Raw genomic sequence first — 20,299 nt, 5'->3', positions numbered from 1 at the left:
CTCAGCCGATGTCAGAACAAATTGAGAAAGTTAATAATTGTTTGTCTTGTGGTAAACAAATACCTCATAAGGACTTCCATTCTCTTTGCCTGCCTTGCCTGGGCCCAGACCACGATGTCTCGGCCTGTGCTGCCTGTGCTTGCTTTAATAAGCGCACTCTCAGGCGCCGGGCAGAATTTGCCGAGGACATTTTTCGGTGATTCTTTTGCTTATATCATGTCGTCGGATCAACCGACAACTCAATCTTCCAAAAAACGTAAGGACCGGGACCGACATCCTCGGCCCGCGTCTTCCACCGATACTCCTCCTAAACCCTCCGCGAGTGCTTCGGCCCTTTCGGAAACGGTAATCCAACCGCTCCAGGCCAATGACACAGTGATAACTTGTCCTTCGGTCCCGGAGCCCTCTCCGGTGCCGGTTGTTGACTTCCCTCCAGAAACCGAGGTTCTGGATCTACCCGACACCATTACGGTGGACAAGGTTACCCCAGCACGTGGGGCAGCTAGGCCTCCTGTATCCATGTCCATCAAGGCCTTTGCACGTGCTAAGGCCGCCAGCCAGGCCAAGGCTCATCCTAAGCCTACTGCTCAGGCCCCTTCTTCTGATAAAGAGATAATGCCTCTTGCTGCAGATCTAATTTCCCTTATTAGGGGGGTCTCAGCCCCATCCAGACAGACGTTCTCAGCTGCCTGCAGAGAAAAGGCCCAGGACTGAGCAGGCCGACAACCTCTCTTCAGATGAGGCCTCTGGGGATTCTGAGCATTCTGATACCCAAGAAGAATCCTTCCAGGCCTATGAGGACTCTGATGCTGAGGAATCAATTCCCTCTGCCTCTCCTCCAGAGGATTTTTCGTTCGGTGAAGTCCTTCACTCCATGAGGGAGCATTTTAAATGGCAGGGCCAGGAATTTTCTGACTCCAGGAAAAGGCTACGTACCTTCCTCAAGCTTCCCCAGCACAGGCCTTTAGCTATCCCTCCAGTTATGGATGTCCTGGATGATGTTTTCTCCGACTCCAGTGCTAACCCTGATTCTCTCCCTCCTGCTCCTGTCAAGCCTGACAGATATTATAGGGTCCCTGACACACACAAGCATCTCTTTAAGGCCCATTCTGTGGATCTAGAAACAATTTCACAGGGCCCCAAGGGAGTGGCTACTTCCTCTGCCAAGAATCCACTGCCAGCGAATAAGGAAGCTAGATCCCTGGAGAGATGGGGTAAAAAGGTTTATACCTCCACCACCCTGGCTATGAGGTCACTTAACTGCCTTTTTCATATGTTTCAGTACCAGGATTTTTTACTGGATGACTTACAGAAAAAGCTAGCCTCCCCTGAGTCTACTGATTTTAAGGCATTGCAGGATCTAGTACATAACACTCAGCAGGTTAACAATCATTTTCTTCAGTGTGGTTATGATGCATTGGAGGCTTCATGTAGGGCAGCTATGATGGGGGCTGTGATACGTAGACATGCTTGGTTAAAAGAACAGTCACTGCCAGACCATGTTAAAGTGAAGTTACTTGATGCACCTTTAGAAAAACAGAAGCTTTTTGGTGCTAATGCACAAGATGTGTTGAAGTCCATTGAAGAAAAAGCTAAATCAGTACAGACAGTCAAAGATTTCCTCCAGGTTCAGCCTCCCAGATTCAGCAGGAATTGGCCCTCAAAGAATTGGTCCTTTCCAGACACTGACAAGTTTCAAAGGGGAAAAAACAGGCGTGGCCGAGGTAGAGGGCAATACCGAGGCTCCTACAGGGGCCGCCAGTGGCAACCACCAAATCAAAGAAGTGGCACAGGCAGCCCAGCTGCACCACAAGTACAACCACAATGACTTGACTTTCATACCACCAACAAAGGCTCAAAGAGAAGCACCCTTGGGCGGAAAATGATCCTTATTCTCAAAAAACTGGCAAATCTTAACCAAGGACAACTGGATTCTGGATTTAATAGACAAAGGTTACAGATTCCACTTCCATACTTTACCAATGAGACAAGGCATGCCAAACCTGCCACATCATCAAAGGGCAGACGCACTCATTCAAGTTTCAAAACTGTTAAGCATAAACGCAATAGAAAAGGTTCCTCCACAGGAACAAGGCCAGGGATTTTATTCAAGACTGTTCCTTGTTCCAAAAAAAGGAAAACAAATGGAGGCCTATACTGGAATTGTCTACTCTAAATACTTATCTCATTGTGCCAAAATTCAAAATGCTGACATTGCAGCAACTCCTTCCCATGCTGGGCAAGGGGTCTTGGCTAGTCACTGTGGACCTCAAGGAGGCATACCTGCATGTCCCAGTCAGACAAAGCTGCAGAAGATACCTCAGATTTCTTGCAGGGACAGAGCATTATCAATTCTCAGCATTGCCGTTTGGCTTATCTACTGCGCCCAGAGTGTTCACGAAATGCCTGGTATCAGTAGTGACACACTGCAGACTCCAGGGGATTCAAATATACCCTTACCTGGACGACTGCCTCATACAAGCAGACATCAAACAAGCCTTGACTGCAAATTTGGACTATGTCATTCAATTACTACAAGCCTTGGGATACACGGTCAACATTCAGAAATCAAGACTCCTGCCATCCCAACAAATTATTTTCCTAGGAGCCAAGCTGGACACCAACACACAAATGGCTTATCTCACAGAGGAAAAACAACAGCAGTTACCAGAATACTTCAAAGGCCTAGCAAAGTTCTCCCAGCTGACTGCAAGGAAAATCCTGCAGGCACTGGGGTTCATGGCATCCTGCATTCTACTGATACCTTTGGCAAGACTTCATATGAGAAAGCTGCAATGGTACTTAAAAAACTTATGGTCCCAACACAGCCAAAGCCTAGAGGACGTAATCCCACTCATTCCATGTCTACAAAGAGAATTTTTGTGGTGGGCTCAAGCAAGTCAGTTAAACAAAGGCATGTCTTTCAACAAACCTCAAGCAGGTCAAATGATTACAACAGACGCCTCAGACCTTGGATGGGGGGCGCACATGGAAGGCAGATGCATTCAAGGTCAATGGACACCAAAGGAAAGGCATCTGCACATAAACCAAAAAGAGATGTTGGCAGTGATACATGCAATCGAGAATTTCGAAACATCACTTCAACAAGGGCATTTGTTAATAAGGACAGACAACACCACTGTGATGTGGTATATGAACAAGCAGGGAGGCACTCACTCTTATCCCCTCTGCAGACTAACAATGATTCTCTGGGAAAAATCCCTAAGTCTGAAGATACATTTGCAATCCCAGTTTGTGCCAGGCAAGGACAATGTTCTGGCGGACAAGCTGAGCAGGAATTTCTTGGATCCACACGAATGGATGCTGCATCCTCACATTTTCTCACAAATAACAAGGACATGGGGAAGACCGGACATAGATCTCTTTGCTTCTCACATGAATCATCACCTGGAAAAGTTCTGTCCAAGGACTCACCATCCTCTAGCCTGGAAAATGGATGCTCTCTCCTTCAGCTGGAATTCCCTAACAATTTATGCATTCCCTCCTCTACCACTGCTGACCAAGGTGATACTGAAGATCAAAGCAGAACAACCAACAGGCATTTTGATAGCTCCAGACTGGCCAAGACAGAACTGGTACTCATTGCTGTTGAGCATAACTCGGACCAAGCCGTGGCCTCTGCCCCTATGGCCTCTGCTTCTAACACAGCACAATTACAGGACTGTCCATCAAAACCTGAAAACATTGCATCTGACAGCCTGGAGGTTACCATAACTCCTTCCGATATCTCTCTTTCCAAAAAAGTTCAAGAGATCTTACTGGAAGCACGCAGACCTTCCACCAGAAAAACCTATTCAGCCAAGTGGAAGAGATTCATCATCTGGAATGCTAACAGGGGTCAGGATACAACAGTCTTCAGTATACCTCAGATATTGGAATACTTGGCAGAAATGTTTCATACTGGTCTCTCATATTCTTCCATAAAGATTCATGCATCAGCAATCTCAGTAAAATACAATTGTGATCCACCTGTGTTTTCACATCCTTTGCTAAGACAGTTCCTAAGAGGGATAAAGAATATCAAACCCCCCCAGGAAACCGCCAGTACCTGCATGGGACCTCAATTTCATCTTGGAAAAATTAACTCTTCCTCCCTTTGAACCAGCAGCAACTTCTGAGATGCAATTTCTCTCATGGAAAACAGTTTTCCTATTGGCTATCACATCAGCAAGAAGAGTCTCGGAGATACAGGCACTCATGGCAGTACCTCCTTTTCTCATTTTTCATCAGGACAGAGTCTCTCTAAGAACCAATCCTTCATTCATGCCAGAAGTAATTTCCAGGGTGTCTCTAAATCAAGCCATTCACCTGCCTACCTTCTTCCCCAATCCTCAAAACAGGGGGGAAGCACTGCTGCATACTTTGGACATACATAGACAACTACGCTACTACTTGGACAGAACTAAGGCCACCAGAAAGTCTGACCAACTGTTTGTAGCCTATGCTGCTGGAGTACAAGGAAAAGCAATCTCCAAACAAACAATTTCCAAATGGATTGGACACTGCATCAGATTTTGCTATTCTTTTCATGGAAAAGGTGTGCCAGCCAATATTAGGCCACACTCCACCAGAGCTATAGCCACATCCACAGCTTTTCTAAAAGGAGTGGCTACAAAGGACATTCTAGAGGCTGCTACATGGAGCTCCGTGCATACATTTACCAAGCACTACAACCTGCCTTTATACTCCAGATCCCGAGCAGGCTTTGCTTCGGCAGTCCTGCAGGGCATTTTAGCTACACCATCACTTCCTTAGTTCCAACCACCCCCAGTTTGGCTATGGTATTCAACCCATATGTTATGACTGCAGTTGCATTCTTGAAGGACATAGTACAGTTTTGTACCTACCATAAATGTAGATGTCCGATAGATATGCAACTGCAGTCGGATTTTCCCACCCTCCTACCCCTCTACAACCTTCTTTTTGGGTCCACTACCCTTATTCCTATTAGCTGGGGGTACCTCCTATGGTGTATCTGTTTATTACTATTGTGCATGTCTGGAATTGTTTATCCATTCACCAAATTTAGCCTTCCTAGGAGGGCACCTGGCATCTGGGGCAAGAAACACTGAGGAAGATGGCGTCGACCGATGCCTTTATACTCCAGCCGTTCTGACGTCGGAGAGGAGGCGACATCAGCTGACGCCGGACCCAGACTTTGGAATTCGGCCGACCGAGGGCTGCCTGAGGCAGGACAACCCATATGTTATGACTGCAGTTGCATATCTATCGGACATCTACATTTATGGTAGGTACAAAACTGTACTTTTCGATGGAAAATATGGGGACTTTATGGACAATGTTTGCAACTCTGACACTCTTCTAGCAGAGGTGATGGCTACCAAGAAAATGGTTTTCCAAGTCAAAAATTTTAATTCGCAAGATGATGCTGGTTTGAAGGGAGGAAAAATGATATGAGATAGAATGAAAGTCAGATCCCAAGGTGCTGGAGGGTCCTTAATAGGTGGTCTAATTGTGTACAAGTGCATCTCTTGGTGTCTCCCCCGGAGGGAGGATGAGGACAAAGTAGCTGTTGCACTTGGTATTCATGGATGTCACAAATAGGTCTCAGCAAGGCTGGCCCCATTTTTGGAATTTTTTTTCTGCTAGTTCCTGTTTCAGGGACCACTCGTGAGGCATCAGAATTGCTCTGCTGAGTCAATGGCTATTACAATGGATTTCCCCGGGATGTGCATTTCTATCAGAAAGCATTGGGAGGAGGATGCCCATTGCATAAACACTATGTTTAAAACAAGGATATTTCAACATATGTCAGATATTAAGCATCTTAATGAGCATAATGCACTAGCCCAACATGTGAGAATGAATTTGGGTCACAAATTTTTGTTTATGGCAATACAGATGGTCATACCAAATGTAAGAGGGGGAGATTTACTTAATGATATGGAATGTGCAGAAACTAGATGGATTATAACACTTGGGGCTGATAAGCCACCAGGCATTAATGCTGTTATACCTTTAAAACCTATCCTTAAGAAAAGGAGGGTAAAATACTGAAGCCTGATTGGTTGAATTGTATTTTAAAAAATGGCTTTTACAGTGTATTTATGTTATCTGATGAAGGGCATGTCAGCCTGAAAGCACTTAAACAAGGTTTATTGTTGGATTTATTGAATAAAAGATTGGTCTAGCTCTACGTGGAGTCTCCTGCCTTATAGTGTTTTTTTTGGACTTTCATTTTATGGTAGGCTGAGAGACTTTGATGCAGTAGACTTTTTTGCTTCATTATTTTCAAGAAACACCTGGAATCCTAAGCATCTCAAGTGAGCCACTACTATTGCCATACATTTTGTGAATACTCTGGGGGCTGTACTGAGGCCAAAGGGCAGAACTCAAAACTGATTGTGACTGACTCCCAACAAAAGTTCGAGTGTCTCATGGATCGCCTGTCCATCTTTATATGGTAGTATGCATCCTGGAGATCTATAGAGCACATCCAATCATCTTTTCCCAGGAATGGGAGTACTGACTGCAGTGTCACCATCTGGAACTTGCTCTTCTTTACTGACTTGATTAGAATGCTTAGATCCAGAACGGGTCTCCTGCCCACTGTTTTCTTTGGAACTAAAAAGCATCTTGATTAAGTTCCAAATCCTATTTGGTCTGCGGGCACTTCTTGGATGACACTTTTGTCATAGGATCATAGGAGGTTACTAGGCTAATGGCCCTTGGGCCCTTCCAAGCCTAGCCAAGAGTTTATTCCCAAAAAATCAGCACCTGTCGCTCCTGCCAATGAGGGACACAGGTGGAACCCCTGAGACAAATCTGAGTTTACCATCCACTCATCAAGGTTACGCTTGAAGAGGGTCAATGAAGTGCCCTGTTTGACATGTATGAGAAGTCTATTCCAGAGACAGGGCAGCCTCTGGGAGACAAACCTGTCTCTCCAGCAGGTTTTGCTGATGTCGCATATTAGATTCAGGCCATTTGAGTGGGTAGTGTGTGAGGAGTTAGACTTACGGATATGGAGCATCTCTAGTAGGGCAGTGTCTGAGATTGCACTGTAGACGAGACACATCACCCCTGAGCAATCTGTATTATACCGAGCAGAGTGACAGTGATTTGAGCCTGTCAGCATAGGACAGGTGTTGGAGGCTATGGAATCTCTTTGTGGGGTATTTCAGTGGCCTTTCCAGTTGGTGCAGATATCTGGAGAGATATATCCCAAACGGGGCATTATACTCAATTATTGGATTAATGAGGGAGGAGTATAGAGAGATAGTAACCTCTTTTTTCTGGATTCAATCCTTTTACTTATGAGATGAACCAAGTAAAAGGCTTTTCTGACCACTGCTACTACATGATGGTCGAATGTGAGGTTATCAACCTGAGTGTCCAGGTCTCTCACCACAGGTTGTGTGCTTAGGGGGTTGCTACTGATGTGGTAATCAGCAGGAGTCATGTTTTTGCTGGATGGTGTGATGATACATTTTTTTGCATTTAGCTTGAGGCCATGACTTTGGCACCAGTCATTAATTGCTGTGAGACCCTCTTGCAGTATGTTAACATCATTTGGGAAGTCAATGACATCACTCAACTTACAGTCATCCGCAAACTTGGTCAGCCACAGACCTTTTTTCTTTGCCTGCACCTCTGAGAAATAGATGCTAAACAGTAGGGGTCCCAGGACAGATCCATGGGGAACTCCACTAGTGACAGGTTTGCTATTGGATGTGGAGGTGCCTATTTTGACTTTGAGGGTCCTGTCAGTGAGCCAGTTGGCCACCCAACTAATGAGATAGGGATTTACATCAAGTTGTGTTAGCTTTTTGATGATGCCCAAGTGGGGGATTGTGTCAAAGGCCTTAGCCAAGTCAAGGTAAGCTGTATGTATTGACATTGCCTCATCAAGGCCCTTGGTGACAGTCTCAAAGAAGTCAACCAGGTTCAACAAGCAAGATCTGCCCTTGATGAATCCAAACTGGGTGGGGTTTTAGTGCTTGGACATTGCCTATGTCCTTGTTTATGAGATCCATAATAATATGCTCCATGGCTTTACAGATTAGACTTGTCAAGCTAATGGGGCGATAGTTTCCAGGGACAGTAGTGGCACCATCTTTGTGTAAGGGGATGACAATGGCAGTTCTCTGCTCTGCTGGAATGAAGCCAGTACTTAGGCTGTGGTTGAATAGGGTGCTCAATGGTGAAGCCAGTTCTTGCTGGAAATGGTGCAAAATACATACTGGTATACTATCAGGTCCCATGGAAGCTGTGTTCTTTGCTTTGGATAGGGTCTGTAACACTCGATCTAGTGAGGTGTGAGGTGCAGGACAAGTATCGGGGATGTCAAAAGGACTTTGGGGGGGAGGGGGCCAGTGGGGTGAAGTTTGCACTGAACCTATCTGCTAGCAGGTTGTTTAGTCAACTGCATTAGTGTAAGTAATATTGTTAAGTACTAATTCAGAATAAACTTGGCTTTGCCATGGAGGTTTCTGATGTAACCGAAGAAGACTTTACGGTTTCCCTTTGTTATGGAGGCTAGCTTTGATTCATAACTGGCATTGGAGATTTTCACTAGTGATCTAATCTGCTTGTTGAGGCTAAGGAGGGTGTTTTTCCAATTTGCAATTTGTTCTCTTTTACCCTTGGACAACAGTTTCTTCCTTTTGTTGCAAAGCCTGTTGATAGAGGATGTCCACCAAACAGGTTTGTGTTTCCTCGAGGAGCAGGTTTTAGTTCTATTAGGTATGGCTGAGTCCATGCAGTTGTACAATGCTTGCATACCGCATTGGCGTACTGTGCAGCATAGTTGTCTGCATCCTCTGAGGGTGGTGGTGGTGGTGGTGTGAAGGCACTGACATCCTCCCTTAGGAGGTTGTAGTCATCTTTTGATAAGTTTTTTAGCTTGATTATGGCTGGGGGGGGGGGGTTGGGTGGGAGAGAAACTTAGAATTAGAATTTATACAATTATTTAATTCTGGCCATCTGCAGAAAACATTTCACGTTGACTGCCCCATTGAGGCCAGGAGGTTCATCAGCTATTAACAATATTTGCCACAAACTTTCCTTACACTCCAAAAGTGTCTTATAGTCCCCACAGAACAAGTCAGTGTCGACCCTTTCCAAAACAAAAAAAGAAAACTTCTTAAACAAAACACATTCCGTGGCATGAACAGCGAGAGCATTGTTGACATCTTTTTTCTTTATGGCTAAACTATGCTCATAAATTCTTTTGTTTAATGATGTTATAGTTTTCCAAATATAAAAATTTTTGGCATGTATCACATGTTGCACAATATACCACATTGGTCATACTAGAATCATATCGCGCTCTAGCCACAAACTTTCTTTTTAAATGTTTATATTCTAAGCTAGACACATTACTCATGTATCTACACTGTCTGCATCTACTACATGAAAAACTTCCAACTGAACAAATCACTGAACTTGTGATCTGATTTCTCTTGGATTCTAGAATTTGCTTAATACTAGTGACCTTTTTGTAACAAAAAAATGGTTTCTCACCTAAAATCTTGACTAATTCTGTATTGCCCATTATTACCTTCCAATGTTCCATGAGAATCTTTCTTATTACACTCATCTCATTACAAATAGGTATAGGAAAAGCTAACATAAAATTCGTATATCCATAATTTGTAACACTGTGAGATGTAACCCTTAGAGTGACATTGTTGTCCAAAATTGGACGTGCAAAAGTCACTCTAAGCTGTTTAACTTCCTGAACTATCTTGCAAAGCCAGTTCAAATCACAACTTCTTTGTTGAAAAAAGCTTAACAATTTATCTACCTCTTCTAAAAAAATCGAATGTTCAGTGGTCAATCTACTGAGTCGTATGAACTGAATATGAACAGGATGTAAACTCTCTCTGTGTAAATATTGATTGACAAAGGTATTCTTTCTAAACATCTGACTTTGAAATCTCAAGGTGTTTATGTCAAAGGTGAGATGTAAATCCAAAAAAATCTATGGAGTCCCCAAAACTACCAATAGTAAAATTCAAAACGGTAGTACTACTACTAAGATGCTCAACAAAGAGTAGAAAACTGTCATAGCTGCCCTTCCAAAGAAAAATTAAATCATCTATGTATTGCCTGTAAAATAAAATATTTTCTACAAAAGGCACCACATAAAGATGTTTCAATTCCCAAAGGGCCATGACAATGTTGGCAAATGAAGGTGCTACTTTCAGCTACCCCAGATATTTGCTGAAAAAAATCTCTTGCCAAATTTGAAAAAATTATTGGTAAGAACTAACTCCATAAGTATACAAGCAGTGTTGACCATAACATTTTCAAGGGCTGTATACTCTGTCAAATATTCTCTAAGATATTCCAGGCCAACCTCCTGATCTATGCTAGTATATAATGAAGTGACATCTAAACTAGCAAAATAAAAAGAAGAATTAGAAACGTCTGCCACATTAAGCTCATTTAACAATTCTAGTAAATGCCAAGAATCTCCTAAATAAAACCTAGAATTCTGAACTAGTGGATTAAAGATGCTGTCAAGCCAAACTGAAACGTGCTCCGTCTAAGAGTACGATGCAGATACAACAGGCCTAAAAGGGGGACAGGTACGATTTTTATGTACTTTGGGAATACCAAACATCACAGCCATTTTGGGGTATTCCACTTGTAAAAACCTGTAAGTATCAAAGTCGATGCTATCACAAAATAAATCAAATAAAATAGTATTCAAATTTCTAAAGCAACTGAGGATGTATTCACCACTAACTGCTTTATAACAATTGTCATCAGCAAATAAAGAAAGCATAGCTTGTTCATAAAGCAGTCTTCATAACCACTAACGAACCCCCCCCCCCCCTTATCTGCTTTCATAACTCTAACTTCATTGTTGTTACTTAAATTAAACAGAGCCCTTCTTTCCCCTTCAGGCAAATTAGAATCAAACATATAACCTTTCATAGTTCTAAACTGTTTCTCACAAAGTGTACCAAACATCTGAATGGTAGAATTTAAAGCTGGATTGTAAGTGCTGTTCTTTTTAAACACAGTTGTCACAGTTTGAACATTAGGAATGTTGTCAAAAATAAAGCTTAGATTCAATCTTCTGAGGTATAATCTAAAATCCACAATTAATCTAGGAATATTCACTGTATTAGTAGGAACAAAGGAAAAAACTTTTTTCAAAACAGAAATAACATCATTGTCCAGTGTATCACCAGTCAAATTCAATACTTCTATGTCAAAAGTCAATTCTTTCTCTGGTTCCTCCCTTTCACATTGTTCTTGCTGTTCACTTGTTGTGTCCACTTGGGAGTCTTTTTGTTCCCTGTGGAGTCCACTAAAAAAGGACCCAAATCATTACTGCTGTTTCCTTTGTTATTGTTAGATACTTGGGTAGAATGACCATTAGTATTAACATTACTAGTAATGTCAGGGCAGTCAGAATGATCAGTCAATGCAGCTGAATTGTTATTACTGCTATCGGTGTTATTAACAACAGTTTTGGTGATTGTAGGTTGATAATATTTCCTACCTTGAATGTTGTTGTTAAATTTAAGAGGATATGCTGTCCCATTAGAGTACGCTTGCAAATCTCTAATAAGCTTACCCTGCTTTCTGACTACTATTGATGCTTTGTGTCGATCGACTTTAACACTGATAGTGCAATACAAAGTGTTAAAGAAAGAAAAACTAGGAGAAGACTATGTTTTTGTCTAAAATCTCTAGTTCATCTTTCATAACAGAAATATCTTTGGTGTATTGAACTATCAAAGACTTCATAAGGGAAATCCCAGTTGTGTTAAACATGTCCACTAGTTCTTTATATAACAAGTCACCTTGCTTAACACAGTTTGGAACCTTGAAAACTCTTAGGCCTTGTGGGACACACCCACGCCTAATGTTTTCTTCAAAATACAAAATTTCCAACTGTAAAGAAGCTATCTTAGTAGCCAACCATTCTACTTTGAATATATTATATTTACAAAGTTCAAAATCTTGGTCTTCATTACAAACGTTATTACTTACTTGTGAAAAGCCGACACTGTATTTGACATCTGAAAATGGATTAGAACTGTTAGAAAACAAATTGTTGATCAAATCACCTCCATTAGAATCTGAAACTACTGTAAAAGTTCCATTTCTTTCGCTCGAACTAAGTGACCGGCATCCATTGTTGGAAACATTCGTTTCGGGAGCAGGACCAACCCCTTCACGTACAGCAGACCTTTCTATACTCTGTGCTTGGTTGCCGGAATCCCCAGACAAGCCTGATAGTCTGGTAAACCCATCACGAATAGCATCAGTGATGCTAGAAACCAACTGATTTGAAACCCCACCTGAATCTCCTGGTGTGGGGTGTATGGTTAAATTAAGGTTACTGTCCTGGGAAAAATCGCCTCCAGTCATGGTGCAATGCAAACACAATAGTTAAAACTCACATAAACTAGACCAAAAACAAAATAAAAAAATGACACCGAAAGAACTGAACTGAGACAATAAATCCAACCACAGGACCACCAGAGTAACTTTGTTAAGCGCTTTCACTCACTTTAATGCACATGAGCTTCATCAGAACAAACATTACATTCATTACAAACTGCTTAAATACCACTTGATATCAAATCACATGGGTTTCCATTTAAAAACCTTAAAGTAACCTTTCTATTTATATTCAAATGTTTTTTTTTGAATAAATAATATTGATCAAATAATTAATGTACATACGCTTGTAAACTTATGGAGTTAGTTCTTACCAATAATTTTTTCAAATTTGGCAAGAGATTTTTTCAACAAATATCTGGGGTAGCTATGGGGTCTAGAGTAGCACCTTCATTTACCAACATTGTCATGGCCCTTTGGGAATTGAAACATCTTTATGTGGTGCCTTTTGTAGAAAATATTTTATTTTACAGGCGATACATAGATGATTTAATTTTTCTTTGGAAGGACGGCTATGACAGTTTTCTACTCTTTGTTGAGCATCTTAATAGTAGTACTACCGTTTTGTATTTTACTATTGGTAGTTTTGGGGACTCCATAGATTTTCTGGATTTACATCTCACCTTTGACATCAACACCTTGAGATTTCAAAGTCAGATATTTAGAAAGAATACCTTTGTCAATCAATATTTACACAGAGAGAGTTTACATCCTGTTCATATGAAAAGTGGGGTTGTCAAAGGTCAGTTCATACGACTCAGTAGATTGACCACTGAACATTCGATTTTTTTAGAAGAGGTAGATAAATTGTTAAGCTTTTTTCAACAAAGAGGTTATGATTTGTACTGGCTTTGCAAGATAGTTCAGGAATTTAAACAGCTTAGAGTGACTTCTGCACGTCCAATTTTGGACAACAATGTCACTCTAAGGGTTACATCTCACAGTGTTACAAATTATGGATATACGAATTTTATGTTAGCTTTTCCTATACCTATTTGTAATGAGATGAGTGTAATAAGAAAGATTCTCATGGAACATTGGAAGGTAATAACGGGCAATACAGAATTAGTCAAGATTTTAGGTGAGAAACCATTTTTTTGTTACAAAAAGGTCACTAGTATTAAACAAATTCTAGAATCCAAGAGAAATCGGATCACAAGTTCAGTGATTTGTTCAGTTGGAAGTTTTTCATGTGGTAGATGCAGACAGTGTAGATCCATGAGTAATGTGTCTAGCTTAGAATTTAAACATTTAAAAAGAAAGTTTGTGGCTAGAGTGCGATATGATTGTAGTACGACCAATGTGGTAGATTGTGCAACATGTGATACATGCCAAAAATTTTATATTGGGAAAAACTATTAGAGCATTAAACAAAAGAATTTATGAGCATAGTTTAGCCATAAAGAAAAAAGATGTCAACAATGCTCTCGCTGTTCATGCCACGGAATGTGCTTTGTTTAAGAAGTTTTCTTTTTTTGTTTTGGAAAGGGTCGACACTGACTTGTTCTCTGGGGACTATAAGACACTTTTGGTGTGTAAGGAAAGTTTGTGGCAAATACTGTTAATAGCTGATGAACCTCCTGGCCTCAATGGGGCAGTCAACATGAAAAGTTTTCTGCAGAAGGGCCAGAATTAAATAATTGTATAAATTCAATTTGTATTTGTTAATTTATATATATATATATATATATATATGTATGTATATATTTAAATCATTAGACTATATGCTGTTAAGTCAGAAATATGTACATTAATTATTTGATCAACTATTATTTATTTTTTTATAAAAACATTTGAATATAAATAGTAAGGTTACTTTAAGGTTTTTAAATGGAAAGCCATGTGATTAGATATCAAGTGGTACTTAGGCAGTTTGTAATGAATGTAATGTTTGTTCTGATGAAGCTCATGTGCATTAAAGTGAGTGAAAGCGCTTAACAAAGTTACTCTGGTGGTCCTGTGGTTGGATTTATTGTCTCAGTTCAGTTCTTTCGGTGTCATTTTTTTAACAAAATATCCTATGTTTCAAATTCTCACTAGCTGTGCAACAGTTTTTGTGCCAGAAACAATTCAGAAGTTCAAAATTCGGAAAATACAAAAGGCTCATATATATAGAAAACAAGTCTTACCACTGGAGATGCAGCCTGTTCCATTAATTTGAGGATTAAAGTCTGTGCTTGTTGTCGAACTTGATCTTTGGCATCACCTAATCGACCAATGATCATAGAAATAACTAAAAAAACAAAACAGAAGTGAAAAAAATATAAGTGGCCAGAATTCACACTTTTTAAATTATACTTTTTTTTTAAATGTCCTTGAAATTTAAAACTCAATTTTATCAAGAGCAAATATGGCAGAAAAATGGAACAAAACAAGCAGCGAGTCTCAAGATGTAATGATTCTTCACTATGGTAAACACAAAGAAATGATCCTGCCTTCTAAGTTGAAGAAACATCAAAGTGCTGAATTAAGACAATGAAAACCTCTTGGCTGAATGATTAAAGACAAATTCAAGTCTCTGTCAACATAAGAAGAAGACAAAGATTTGAAGTCAAGCAAAATGGAGATGACCTAAAACCTCCAATCAGTCCTCAAATCAATCAAATGAATGACCATGTAAGTGTCACTTACATGCTCATACATGAAGATCCTGGGGACGGCTGCCACAGAGTTGAAAAAATGGACTAAGTCACTTACAAAATTTCAGTAAAGCTTTATAAAGTGTAGGTGCAGATGAGGTATAATGTGATATAGTTATTAATACGATAAGGCATGATATGTTGTGGGCCCTAATGTCTCCGTCCTGCTTTAACTTGTACCTGGATACACTTTCAACACTGATGCCTACCACACTTTGTGTAACTTGCCCAAATACTGCCAGAAATCCTGATGCATAAAAACTTTTCTCCTTCTCCAGTAAAAACAGCAGGGTGATTCTGCTTGAACAACATTTGGATATCATTTATATTTTGTATGTCTGACTGTCTGCACTCACTTTTTCTTGCATTTCTTCAAACCTTGTTTCCTGAGTCAGCAATCTTTGTTTCATCTGCTTATCTATCGGCTGCAGTTCTTCAGTCGAGTCTGAATGGCCAGCCAAGGAGTCTTCTGTTTCCTGCAGTACTTTATTATTAGTTGCAATGTAATCAGATAATGTGCAGCTTCGTTTAAATAATTTCTGCATAGATTTTATTTTTTAAACAAAAATCATCTTTATTAAATTACCATGTATGACATAGACAACCGTACATTTATAGAAAAGAAAAAAACCATACTGACATAATTTTAGTTGCAAACATTACATATTGCAAACCAGACTGACATCATTTTAGATGCAGACATACATCACTTATCTATCCAGTCATTATCAGTCAAATTGTACATAGCTCATTCATATCTGCCACGGTTTAAACCTCATTCCTCCTCTGCATGTATTGTTCCCACAAACCCCATTTTTTTCTATGTAGTTTGCTCCTATCGTTTTCTAAACATCCCAATTCCAGTTGTTTTCTCTCCGTTACTATACTCACTACTTCTAGTAAAGTTGGTTTAGACTTTGATTTCCATTTTCTAGTAACTGTTTTTTGGCAGACACCATACTTAGATTCAGCAAGGCCTTACTATGTCCAGGCAATTCTGATTTTGTATCATAGCGCAAAAAAAAAATCATTTCCCTAGTTATACCAGTTTGCTCACTCAGTATCTCTGAAGTAGTTTACAGGGAATATTTAAAGTCTGAAGACTCATTGCACTCCCAGAAAATATGTTCCCAATTACCTGTTTCTTCCCTATTACAACTTCAACATTTACTGTCTACTTGAGGTAACATTTTTTGCAATCTACTTGGGGTATAAAAATATCTATGTAAACACTTCCAAGCAAAGATCTTAATCTTCTAGACATACATATATCCCCCATTGTTTATCCAATCTCTCTTCCTAATCCTTCCTAATCTCCATTGATTGATTCTTACAGTTATCATGCAATATTTTATATGTTCTACAAATTATTGCTTTTTTAACAGCAGCTTAAGTTCTACTAAAAACGCTGCTAATGCCCGTCTTTCACTTAGGCTCCCCCTATTTCTTTCTCGTTGCCTATACTCTGATATCAATCCTTGATAGAGAAGGCAACCTCCAGCCTGCAGTCCAAATAAATTCTTGGCTTCTTCTCATTCTGGTACCTTTCCCTCTCTAATTATTTGCTCTTTTGATAATGTTCTCTAATAAATTCCAGCCACCTCTTGCCTATTGTCTGCATCTCTTATTGCAGTCATCCCTACTTGCAAAATTTCCTTTCTTCATTCCCATGTTGCCTTAGTTCTTAGAATACTTTGTTACTTTATGAATATAATATTCTGTATGGTTATTATTATTCTCCTTAAGGATCTGCATTCAAAATCCCAGTCTCTCATTATTTCTTGAGCTTCCCTGTTTTCATCACCATCCTTTTTCATTTTGAATTATAGGTTTCTGTTTGTGCTATGTATAGGAGCTTTAACTGTGTAGCTCTGAAATACCCCTTCAAAACTGGCATCCCAAAACCACCTTGTTCTACTGTAAGAATCAGCTTATCTAACATTACTCTTGCTGTCCCCCCCCCCAAGATAAAACCCTTCAGCTCTTTATTAAATGCTATCCACAACTTATTCTCTGGTTGATAAAAATATACATCCCCTGTGCATAAAACTAAAGGAACTAAAAACATCTTAACTGCTTGTATCTTGCTATTCATGTCCACATAAGACAGCTTCCAGTTTCCCAGTTTTTGTATTATCTTTTGTTTAGTCTCTTCCTACATATCTTTAGCTGCCACACTACAATTGTTTTTAACCATATTCCTAAGTACTTCATTTTATCATATCTTCATAAATATGGATACTGCTGAACCTATTCATATGTGGGTACATATTTTACAGCTACTGCCTTTGATTTAGCCTCATTAATTTTGTATCTCGAAAAGATTTGAAACTGCCTCAAAATGTTCCACTGAAATGTCCTTTTCAGGTTTTATCAGGTATAAAATAATATAATCTGCAAATAGATCCAGATTTTCTTGACTACCATATCAATTACATCATTCAATTTCTGACTCCCTTACTTTCTTTGCTAGTGGTTCTAAATATAATTCTTTACAGAAACCATACAGTCTCTAACCAACCAACTCAATCTCACCCATTCCAATGTAACCTCTGATGCAACCAATACTCAACCCCTCTTCAACTTTCAACCCGTACCAACTCCTGTTATTCAAGCCCTACTCAAGAAACTAAAACCTACCACCCTAGCTGCTGACCTTCTCCCAAATGAATATTTGCAAAAAGCTGCAGATGTCATACAACTCCTTATCTCTACCTTGATCAACAGAACTATTTCTGAAGGAACCATCCCCTCTATCTGGAAAATATCTCATGTAATACCTCTCCACAAAGGAGGGAACTCCAAAGAACTGTCAAATTACAGACCCATAGCTATTCTATCACCCCTAGCCAAAATTATGGAGAGGTGTATCCACAAACAACTTATGTACCACCTTACTCAAAACAAACTGTTGTCTTATTCTCAGCATGGCTTCAGGCCACACCACAGTACCACCTCCGCTCTCCTATCTTTCTCTGATGTCATTAACCATAACCGCAACAATAACAAACATTCCTCTGCACTCTTTCTTGATCTCTCCAAGGCCTTTCATATGATCAACCATCAACTTCTCCTCGACACACTGCTGGACATCTCCCTAGATGCCTACTTTCTACTATGGTTCCAATCCTACCTCTCCGGAAGACAACAAGCAGTCCTCTGGCAGGATAAACTATCCAGCCACCTTCCCATCACTGTAGGAGTCCCTCAGGGCTCTATACTAGGCCCCCCGTTGTTCTCCATCTTTATAAATGATCTTCACTCTGCCATTACAAATGCCACCTGCATTCAATATGCAGACGACTCAACTTTGATCTGCTCAGCCAACTCTCCATCCGACTTACTGTCACTGACCTAGAACACTTTTAGCACAGTTAAGAATTGTCTAGCTAATCGCCTATTCATCCTCAATCCCAATAAAAGTAAACTACTTCTTTTCTCCCCAACCCATAGGTCTTCCCCCCTATTCTTCACCATAAACTCCAAAAATGGCACCATCATCTCTCCCGATGACCAAACCAACCTCCTGGGGGTCATAATAGATAATAGCCTCAAATTTGACATTCATATAAATCACATAATTAAGATAATTAACAAAAAAACCTGGATTCCTTTACAAGATCAAAACTTTCCTTACACCGCATGCTCAAACTGCTACTGCCCGTTCCCATCTACTTTCTACCCTTCTCTATGCATCTCCTCTCTTCACCAATCTAAACAAATTTGACCTCAACAAACTTTCCTCCTGCTATAATCACACTGCCAGGTTTGCTACTGGAACAGCATTCAGGACACACCATTGCCATAATCTGAAGAAGATTGGCTGGCTCGAGCTGCCTTCTCTACTGCAGCTCAACCAGCTCATAGTAGCTCATAAAATCCTATACCAACCAGACAACATACCTGCACTCAAACATATTATCTGCCCTCATACTTCCCATAGGCAATTATACTCATCTAAGCAACTACTGGTATTGACCTTCAAACCCAACAACTCTGTTGGCAAAACATGGAAACACCTTCCACCATGCATCACCCAAGAAACCACACCTCCCCTTTTCAAAAATAACCTCAAAAACATCTGAAATCACATTGGATTTGTCCCTGCTCTACCTCGGACTAAAGACAATTTGTAACTCTATTAAAACCTACCTATCCAAGTATGATGTATTATATTTTAACAGCTATGTATTAATAACACTGAAAAGGTGTGCATCTTATGGAATAATATGGTGCATGCATCTGATGTTGTAACATGTTCTATGCCATTAGTTTTGTATTGTCTTGTTTTGCTTTATTTGGAGCTTTTCTTCCCGGGCCTCCACTGAAAATGGACATGTATCCAGTCAGACTATCCCGATCAACAAATGTAAAATAAATAAATAATGCAAATGACAAAGGGGAAAGAGGACACCCCATCTGGTTACTCTGCTCAAACAGAAATTATCAGAGAGAAATATACCTACTTTAATATTCATCTCAGATCCTTCATATATACTTCTAATCAACTTTATAATTTTATCAGGGAATGCAAATGCTTCCACTGCCCTGCTCATAAACTCCCAGCTTAATCTATCAAATACTTCCACTGCGTCAAGACCCACCAACAACACTGGTATTTTCTTATATTCTGCTTCCCTCTGGATCATCAGTGTTCTGTTAATGTTTTCAAATATTTGCCTCCTCTCCACAAAACCACACTGATCCATATCTATCAATTCTGGCATCACCTCTGCAATTCTTTTAGCCATTATATACATACACACTTTATAATCACAGTTTAGGACTAAAATGGGCCAGTATAAAGCTGGATCTGATGCTTCTTTACCCTCTTTATGTATTACAGTCACCACCACTTTCTTCCAGGATGTTGGTGCTTCTCCTCCTCCTCTTAAAATACTGTTAAAATCTTACAGATCTTTATCAGTTTTTACCCTCTTAGCTTTCAAACTTCAACAGGAATACCATCTATTCCTGGGGAACTTCCTATGGACTGGTTATACATCACCATTTTTATCTCATCTCCTCCTATCCTGTTAGTAATTGAGCTTCATCTACCTCTAACCTTGGTATATTTAATTCTTCCATAAACATTTCCATTTGTACCTTTTCTTTACATCTATACTTCTCTGCTTTATACAGACTTTCATAGAATTTCTGAAATATTTCTAATATCTCTACAGGATCTCTTATCCTCCTTGTTATAGGCTCCTTTAGCTTGGTGACAGCCCTTTCTACTTTTTGTTGCC

General features: G+C 39.9%; 1 protein-coding gene across 14 annotated transcripts in view; it reads right to left on the bottom strand.

Annotated features, from left to right (window-relative positions):
- The window catches only part of CLASP2 (cytoplasmic linker associated protein 2), a 7,203,062-nt gene that overhangs the window by 6,711,919 nt on the left and 470,844 nt on the right, over positions 1–20,299 (bottom strand). For all 14 annotated transcript variants that reach the window (XM_044064956.1, XM_044064947.1, XM_044064955.1 and 11 more), the window contains exon 3: positions 14,541–14,644. In XM_044064956.1, the coding sequence (XP_043920891.1) occupies positions 14,541–14,644 (104 nt within the window). The remainder of the gene's footprint in view (positions 1–14,540; positions 14,645–20,299) is intronic.

Source organism: Protopterus annectens, chromosome 3.part0, assembly GCF_019279795.1.
Source record: "Protopterus annectens isolate FY-2018-M chromosome 3.part0, PAN1.0, whole genome shotgun sequence".
NCBI classification, from domain to species: domain Eukaryota; kingdom Metazoa; phylum Chordata; order Ceratodontiformes; family Protopteridae; genus Protopterus; species Protopterus annectens.
The sequence above is the reverse complement of the archived record's forward strand: the minus strand, read 5'-3'. Positions and strand labels throughout refer to the sequence as shown.